The following is a 9,560-nucleotide window of genomic DNA, read 5'->3' on the forward strand; positions in this document are numbered from 1 at the left end:
AAAAAAAAAAAAAGGAAAAAAAACACAACACCAAGAAGTTACAAAGTTTTAAATAACATACATTGAATTATATTTATATTAATATGCATAGAAAACATCTTCCAAGCAAATGGTAAATTAATCTGATTTAGGAATTGATGATAGATCAATGATGATGTTATATACTACAGAGTACTAACTGTACTGAAACAAAATTATTTCTTTCTCATAACTTTTGCTATACAGTTTTTAAACAGTATAATCAAAAGATATTTTTTAGCACAACAAATTCAAACAATTGCTTATTTAATTTTTTATGCAGAAATAAAGTATGATACGAACAAAGAGCAGTGATTTGAGATTTTCAACATAGCTGTAAAGTAAGAATACATCATATAGGAAAAAGTATCACCCAAAATCACATATTTTATAGTTACCATCAAACACCTCAAGTATATCAAATTCTTTTTCTGTCTGGAAGAATTCGAAGTACATGCTGATATTGTAACCCTTTTCCACAGTAATGGTCCATGCACACATCTGAAGATTTGGGTAACTGTCAGGATACCCAGGGCTCAGTATTACCCCTGTTGAATCCAGACGCATTTCATTGGCTGGACATAGCACTGTGAAACAGACACATTATTAAAAATCTAAAGCCTGCTATTTTTGTTACATGTGATTTGCAAGACTTTCCTTACTTTAAAAGATTTGCATTAATCATTCTATTTTCACAAATACAGAAAGACCAAAAAAAAAAAAAATCAAACAGCATAGTTAGTAGGAAAGAACCCTGTGAAATAATGTATATGTAGGAAACGAGCGCTACAACTTTAAGTAGTTATTAACTCATGGCATTTTCTTTCTTTCAATTTTTAGAGGATATGAGACTCCTGTAGGTTAAGTACTAAATTGTTTCATTGTTCAAAAAGATGAACGGTGGATTTTTTTCCTTAGATTACTATTACTGTCAGCAATAATTTCACTGCACTTGAAACAAACCTAAATAAAGTTTAATCAATCCCTCCCACAATCTGTCTGTATAAAAGAAAGCAGCAAAAAATCTTGAGAACCTCAATCAAAGCTCCAAGAATGCTGATATATCTAAAATGCACAGTTCACTATTCAGACATGCCGCCTTTAGTATAGAAAATAACTTAAAAAAAAACCTCTTCAGACTGACATTTTGTTACTCACTAGGACTAATGGAAAAAGAAGATTTGTGCTAATCTAGCTATTTGTTTTGTTTTGGTTTGGTTTCTTTTTTTCTTTTTTTTTTTAATTCATAGAGGCCCCTGGAAATGCTAGGTTATTGCCATTATGTGCAATAAAAAATACGTGAAATGTATTTTTCAGTCTCCACGCTGTAATCCAATTTCCTTCCTAGCTGTTATAAAACAACGCAGCAAAGAGAGCTCTTATAATCAAAGCATTTGACCAGCAGCCAATATGTTGGTGTTATATTCCTGAATAGCTACAGAACATCAGGCTGACTCTTCTATTTAAGACTGATGCAACAGTACACCATACAATTAAAACTTTTTGAGCAAATAAATATCAATCAGAAGAAAAAAAAGAAAAAGAAAAAAAAAGGCGACTTTTGCCTCACTTAAAAAGAAAATCACAATGATCACCCTGATATACAAACACAAGACTACTCTGAAAGAAATTCCTCCTATTTTATTATTTGACCTATAACGTCGGAAGAGGATGTTGGCAGTAAAGTTGAACCTTACAGCCAATGCTCCATTACATTTTACTGTTGTGCAACAGATTGCAGCAGAGGGGTAGTCTGGCAATACGTGTCTGACATGGAAGTGTATAAGAAGCAAAGGTGTGCAATTGAATTCTTCCATGTGAAAAATAAATAAATAAATAAATAAAAATTGCAGCCTCTAATGTGCATCAATGCTTATTGAACATTTATAGAGACCAAAGAGTAGATGTAAACACGGTGATGCACTGCACGTTGTGTTTCAGCACTGGCAAAACAGAGAGTAAATCACCTTCACGGGTGCAAATTTTTATGAGCAGAGTATGCAAGCTCTTCTTCATTGCAAGGAAAAAAAAAATCCTAGCTAATGGTGGTGATTATGTTGATATGTTTCGTAGCTGAGAATTTCCTCTATCAAATGTGCTCTTTGTACCTGTTGTAGTTTCCATGGAAACAAATATTACTTTTGTAGTGACCATGTAACTCATTATTCTTTTTCAAGAACCAGTTTTGTTACAGTATCTATGAACAAGTGACCTACAGTTTGTTCTGATCTGAGCACTGATTAACAGTAATCTTAAAGTCTGGCTTTTGAGCCCCTTCAGTTAACGGCAGCATAATAGGATCATAGATTTCTCAAGAATGCTTACAATATTATTGGCTTATTAACTACGTAAATTGAATTTTATTGGAAAAAAATGTCATTGGACTGTGGAAAGAAACAGAGGTCACAGGAAAGCAGAAAAAGCAGAGAGAGAAGGAGAGAAAATAATTTTTCGTAGATAGAACTCACATTAAGAGAAATGAATTTCTTCATATATGAGGTCAAACATCTGCAGTAGAAGCCAGTGAAAGCAATAATAGCTTGCTTTACTGAATAATTAAGTCAAACTTCTCCCCTCACTCCCCTCCAGGAATTTCAAATAATTTCATTTTATTAATGAGAACCATAAGAACTGAAAAACTTAATTATGTTTTTTGAAAGTGACCTAGGTTATGGCTACTAAATCTCGAAGATTAAAGGTTCTGTATTTTTGCTTATTCACTGAACATTAGGTTTCTGCCTTTTCCCTTTTAACTTTGTAAGAAGGCTTTTTTTTTTTTTTAAATAAACAAATAAATAAATAAATCTGTAATGCATCATAAACACAGACTTTTGTGGAATAGAAATACAGCTCCAGGTCATTTAAAGTAAAATTTATTTTCCTCCTTGCTTCTACAGTATACAATTAAAGTGCAAGATAACAGAATGGGATTAAATTTAAAATCAACTCACAACATGATAATTATCTGGCTAAGATCAAAATATCAAAATGTAGAAGCAGAAGGCAGGCTTCGGTCACATAAGGTCATAGCTTTCTGTGCCTCTAAGTACTTAATTTGTACCTGTTTAGGATGAGAAGCAAACTATTTTGTGCATGGAAGTAGTAGAGCCAAAGTATTCAATTCTGTTTATTCTCTGAGCTATGAAATTTCTGCTGAAATTAGACAACTAAAACATCCCTATGAAAAATGAAGCAATGAACTACAGGTTAGAAAGGTCTTGTGAGTGCAAGACCAGCATTTGATTTCCTGCGTCTATTCATGCAGAGAAAAATCCCAAACTCTTCATCTACGATGATTGTTTCACATATCAACTTCTTAGGCTGTGGTTATCAATTTTTCCCATCTGCATTGTCGTGAAAGTAACAAATAAAAAGAATGAAAGAAACAAATAAAAGAACGGACCACCTCAAGATTTAAATGGGCATACATTTAACACATGTTGAGGGAGAGAAATTGCCACGAGAAGCATCATGGTCATCTGGTTGAACTAGTTTGTTTATAGCTAGTTCTGCTTTGCAGAATTTTAGAATTGCTTCCTAAATACTGCTCACGAATTTTGTAAAGAACTTAAAGACCTAATTCTGCACAAGGGATTTCCTATGGGAATCAGGTAGATAAATTATTTTACGAATCTTCGCTAACATAACTGAGATATAGCTGCAGGTCTTAATTCAAGAATTTTCTCAGGGTCCTCTAATTATGATTCAAAATACAATTTCAATCTTCTTATTCTGAAGCATTAATTTGATCCTGAAATTAGAGTCTAATTCCAAGGAGAATTGAGGACAAAGTTAAATGCTGGGTATGCAAAATACTTTATTTAACAAAAGAAGATGATAGGTATTTGAATAAGCTTGTGGAATTTAGTGATTATTTTCTGATGCAGTGAAGGAAATCTGCGCATATTTTAAGAAACACACAACTGATTTACATCAGTGAAAAGTTTGAGTCAATATAGTTCAAAATAGTACTAAATCTGCTGTAAACTTATGTGTATGAAATAAAATCAGAAAATAAAATCAGAAATAATATTGCTTCAATTTTTTTTTTTTTCCTAGCAGTACCTCATTATTACAGGCAAGTACATCTTTACTGCAATACATTAGACTTAAAACTAAATTATTTTTATTAATTACTATGATCATATACACTCTTCAATTTAAACGAATGAATGCTGAATGTGGGTATTGACTTCAGCACAAATCAGGTTAAAAATTGAAGTAAAATTTAATCAAAACTCACTTCAAGCTCACTAAACTGTCTAGCACATGTACCAGTTAAGGCAATATATATTAATACTATAGAGTCTAACATTAAAGTATATGCTCTGTCTGGTGGGGGGAAAAAAACACACACAAAAAAAAAAAAAAAACTAGAATGAATATGAAAACAGAAGACTTGAGAATGACTTCCATGTGAAGAGTTACAGTCTACACAATTAAAGTGTGCTAGCTTTTAAATAAACTAGTGATAATAAAATCCTAAAAACATATGTGTTCTAGGCATATAATATTGTTGGCTCTAGATTCCACAAAGTTACCTACAGATCCAGATTTGAATGTTGAAATTTAGCTTACATGTTTGTAACTATCAATTCATATTACATAACAGAATACAAGAGAAAATTCTGTTGTTTTGCTCTAGATCACCAGTTTCAACGCCCATTTTAAACATTTTTAATTAATCCTTTTGATATATGCATATACTATATTCTGAGTATACTACCTCTGAAAATTATATTAACAAGATTCAGTTTCTGAGGGAAATGATAAGAGCTCTGAATTAGCACTCAATATTTAATCCAGTATTTAGCATTTATATGTGATAAAGAACAGATTAACTACAGTAATTGAGCATTCCTGACATTTTGTCTTGATTTTTGCAATGAATATACACATGACTTCAGCAACACTTACTGAGAAAATGATCACCACATATGTCTTTAATTGTCCCATCTATTAATACAGTATTTCAGCATTTAAAGAAGTACCTGAGGGCTCCTATTGTTTCCCACTCATTAAATGCTATGTGTTTACTGAGTTCATGCTTAGTAAGTACTTCAATTTAAATTTTGTTTTTGGAAGTAATTCCTAGATGCAATTGTACCTAAATAAATAGATTTTCAGAAAATATTAATATTACCAAAATTTTTATTGAAACTCACAATTGAACATCATCTTGCATTTTCCTAACTAGACCTAATCTTCAGAATTATTTCAACTTTTACATATTTTTATGCATAAAACAGGGGAAAATCATTGAATCCTTAGAGATGGAAGGGACCTCTGAAGGCCATCTAGTCCAACTTCTCTGAAATGAATACAGCTACATCAAGTTGCCCAGAATTATCTTACTATTTCTATATAAACCTTTGATCCTGTTTCCTAGATAAGTTAATTATTTTAAAATGCTAGGAAAAAAAGGAAACAAGTTCCAAAAATACTGACAGAAATTTGAATAAATTGCATTTATTTTGACTAATTTGGAAAATTACTTAAGACTTTCAGTCCTGCAGGAGATGACAGGGTATTAAGCACAGGAGTATCAGGATCATAAAAAAACATTGCAACAACTAGCAGGATCCAAAATTGCGTTTATTTACATAAATGCAATTTCTATGAAGCTGTTTTTTGCTTTGTTTTCTTCTTCTCTAAATGTATTTGTAAGTTCATAACTTTATCTTTAGTTATATTTCTGTAGCTAAATGGAAGAATTATATTTATATATATGCAAATATATATGTACTCATCAATTTAAGACTTAAAAGAGATTCTGTTTTGTTTTGTTTTCTTTGTTGTTGCTTTGTAATAAATCACGTGCAATGTCCATTAGCTCCCTAATCAGTTCAATTCAAAAAAAAATATAATTTCTTCAAAAATGTGTAAATGAAACAGATGGTTTCTATTTTAGTGTAAGACACTAAATGTCAGCTTAATAAAGACAGGTTTAAACTATGGTTTCACTAGTTTGCAAGACAATAAGCTTATTTCAGCACATTAAGGTGTCTATCTATTCACTGTTTACAGTAAAATTCGGAAAACACAACCGTACATGCACATATCTCAACAACATGAATATTACTTTTAATGCACACTAAATAAAAATATTACACTAAAAACAGGTTTTGATCTTGCTCATCTAAATCAATGCTATATTTAGAATTTTTATGTTTATCAATTTATTATTTTAAAATTTTCATACAAAATTTCATAATAATAATTTTTTTGAGAAATCATCTTGTTTCTAATTTTTTAAATGTAAGATCGCTTCAAAAAATGATTTGTTAAATTATTTTCACAAAGTAAACCTTAAAACTCATCAAATGCATTTAAAAATAGTGATGATTTTTCATTAATATTCACCATAAACAATGAAAATGCTGGAGTAGCATCAAAAGGGTTGAAATATTTAAAATTTGCCATCTTATACAAAGATAAATCAAAGAGAAAGAAAAATTATAAAACACCTTGACAAGTAGGTGGTGCTCCATCCATCTGAAGCCTTTCACCCAGTCGGCATGTCAGAATCTCATTACCAACCAATGTAAAGCCTGGTTGACACTGGTACCTTATTATGTCTCCTGTTTGATAAAAACAAAACAATGAAAACAATACCATTAAATATTAATTATTTTGAACTTTTAGCTTTGAAAATATTATTGATTAGTGAAGTTCATTGCTGTGCAACAATATTAGCCTGAGTTTGACTCATGTCAGGTGAACCATGTGTCCACAAATCTTTAGGCATTACAATTTACTGGGTAATTGTATCAAGACAGTAATTCATACAACAACAAGGGGAAAAAATAAATAGGAAATGGATCTTACTTGATGGTGGGAATAAAAAAAATTGTGTTTTCTTGATCAAAAAATGATTCATGTAGCTTTATGAAGTCACAAAAAAAAAAAAATTGTATCCCATAAGTTCTTTTTGGTCCAATTTATAGAGAAGAAAAGAGAAAATATGTATGTTTTTAATTTGTTATCAATTTAATAACTCAAATGTTAGTATATAGGAAGAAAAACATAAGTTGGGTGAAGGAGAAATCTGAGCTGGTGAGACATCTGACATCTAATCATGTAATTGATAATTATAATAATGATATTTAATATTATCAACCCATCAGCATTCCTAGTTTTTACAAATTTGGTGTTACCCTTCACTTGTAGAACCTTAGTTCTGGTACAGATGTCTAGAAATCTTTTGTTGTCTTTGTTATTGTTGTTTGTTTGCTTGTTTGTTTTTCATTTGCTTGTATGTTTTTAAAGTGGAAAATAAATCAATTAAAATTCGAATAGCAATAATTAATAACATAATGAAAAAGGTATTATTAAACAAAGTTATTTGGAATGTTGTTACTGTGACGCTCAAATGTGATCTCTGAAACAAATAGCATTCAGGAAGCATAAGGAAGAGGAATGACTTCTTAAGCTTTTAATTTTCAAATATATTGAAGGCATTCTGTAGTAAAGATCTGTTTATAGCACCATTTTTTGTTGTTTTGTTTGTTTTTAAACAAATACTGCTTTTATCTTCTTTCACATTACCTATTTCAAACTCATCATCTTCAGCTAGAATTTCAGCATTTGGTATGTTTGTTGGAGGCTGGCAGACTCGAAGCTGATAGGCTATAAAGAGAAATACACAAACGGTTGATATTCCCATACTTATGCAATTAAAACAACCATGCATATATAACTCAGCTAATACATTAACAGGATAAAAATAAACATCTGCTCATTTTCTTTGTAGCCTTCAACAGACTCAAAAGAAAGGAAACATACACATTTCACAAGTAATTAATTTGTAGTTGGAGTTGCATTCTTAATTATTTATTTTTAAGGGTAAGGTTCTCTTCATAAATAACCTCAGAAGTTTAGAAGTAGTTGTAAATTTTCTCTGTAAGCAATCACATCTGTAAACCAAATGTTTCTGTGTTGTTCAACCTTTTTTTACTAAGGTTATCCACAGTGCTACTGATACTATTGCTGAATCTCACATCTCTTGAAGATATATGTGATGAAGACAAGTTTTAGAATCCAAAATATTCTTTCCAGATATAGTGTAAATGATGATTAGAAGCATTCTGAATATGAAATTTCCCAGAAAATTAATATTTGTGGAGCAGAGACAAACTATCTCACCTGCAGATGGAGAATACTGATTTTGTTTTAAAACTTGTAAATTGAAGCATCACTTTAAATGATTTTCTGATTTTTAACCTATATATGTAACATCCAGGTTAAAAAAAAAAAAAACAACAAACTCAGTGAAAAAAATATATAAAACAAACAAAAAAAACAAGTGGGGAGAATATGTAGAAGCAACGTGCCTTTTTTTTTCTACAGACAATTAAGGAGGATGAACAGGTGTTTGAATATGGATGCAATTCCCTTCAATTTGAATGCAATTATGACAGAAATACAAATAAATCATGCTGAAGAGTTTACATTATATTTCTATGCCTTAAGGTGTATGCTCAGGCTGGTCAATGACTCATGTGTTCCTGGTTTTCACTGAGCCTTTTCATATTGTATTTTTTAATAGCATCTCTCATAGCAAGGAAACATCATCCATTTATGGCAGATGAAGATTCAGATTCATTTATACATATCTTTGTTATATTCTGTTCTTGGATCCTTTAGTAACTGAATGAGTCAAACTTAGGTCAACCAAAAATATTTATATTTTGTACAGGCTTTTGTTGCTACTGAGTCACCCATATATTATATCTTCCTACTCCACTCCTTTTTATCTCTTATTATTATGTTATTACCTATATTATCAAGTCAGAAAGCTAGCATACTACTTTAAATTTATTTAAAAAAAACACACCAAGCAAACTCGGAACAGCTGTCCTATTTCCATTCTTAAAAAAAAAATAATAATAATAATAAAATCACCAGTGTAATTGCAAATGTATTCAATAAAAATTCAAATATTATTTATCTCAAATGTCTTCCATTTCAATATAGGTTTCATTTTAGACCCCAAATTATTTATTTTAAAAAATTCGGTTCCACTCTCCACCTCACTTTTATTGCTGTGAATTGTAAGGAGCTGATACAATCACAGACTCAAGGATACAGGGAGTTTTATTTATTCTGAAAACATTAATCCACAAAAGTGTTTTAAGTTTCTTCATGAATAATCAGTTTGCATCTTTATTACACTTCAGGTTTCACACTTGTGGAATGAAAATGTACATAATAACAGAAAGAAATAAGTGAAAAAAGATCAAATCTTCTAGAAAATTTATGAACAGGTATGAGCTTTTTTCCATGTGTTTGCTCATATATTGTATATACAATGTATTTTATCAATATATAGTAATATATCAATTAAGGAGTATTTATCAATTCATATCTTGATGAAGGCAAAGTATTAGCTTGTCCTTCTCAAAGTGCAATATAGGTGCTAAGATATGGAAAGAAAATCATGAAACCCTATGGAATCAAAATTATGAATCTATTCTTCACCAAAAAAAAATCAAATGACGTTGATATTTCTTTTCATTGTGGGATTTAAGCTTTTTTTTTTT

The 9,560-nt window shown here is 30.5% G+C and overlaps 1 protein-coding gene across 1 annotated transcript in view; it reads right to left on the reverse strand.

Annotated features, from left to right (window-relative positions):
• Nucleotides 1-359: 359 nt before the first annotated feature.
• LOC104910421 (CUB and sushi domain-containing protein 3-like) overlaps nucleotides 360-9,560 on the reverse strand; it is a 31,134-nt gene continuing 21,933 nt past the window's right edge. The window contains exons 8-10 of the mRNA XM_019614374.1: nucleotides 7,567-7,647; nucleotides 6,486-6,599; nucleotides 360-605 (exon numbers count right to left, since the gene is read on the reverse strand). Coding sequence (XP_019469919.1) covers nucleotides 388-605; nucleotides 6,486-6,599; nucleotides 7,567-7,647 — 413 coding nt within the window. The 3' untranslated portion in view covers nucleotides 360-387. The remainder of the gene's footprint in view (nucleotides 606-6,485; nucleotides 6,600-7,566; nucleotides 7,648-9,560) is intronic.

The sequence above is a fragment of the Meleagris gallopavo genome, chromosome 3, assembly GCF_000146605.3.
Source record: "Meleagris gallopavo isolate NT-WF06-2002-E0010 breed Aviagen turkey brand Nicholas breeding stock chromosome 3, Turkey_5.1, whole genome shotgun sequence".
Lineage (NCBI taxonomy): Eukaryota > Metazoa > Chordata > Aves > Galliformes > Phasianidae > Meleagris > Meleagris gallopavo.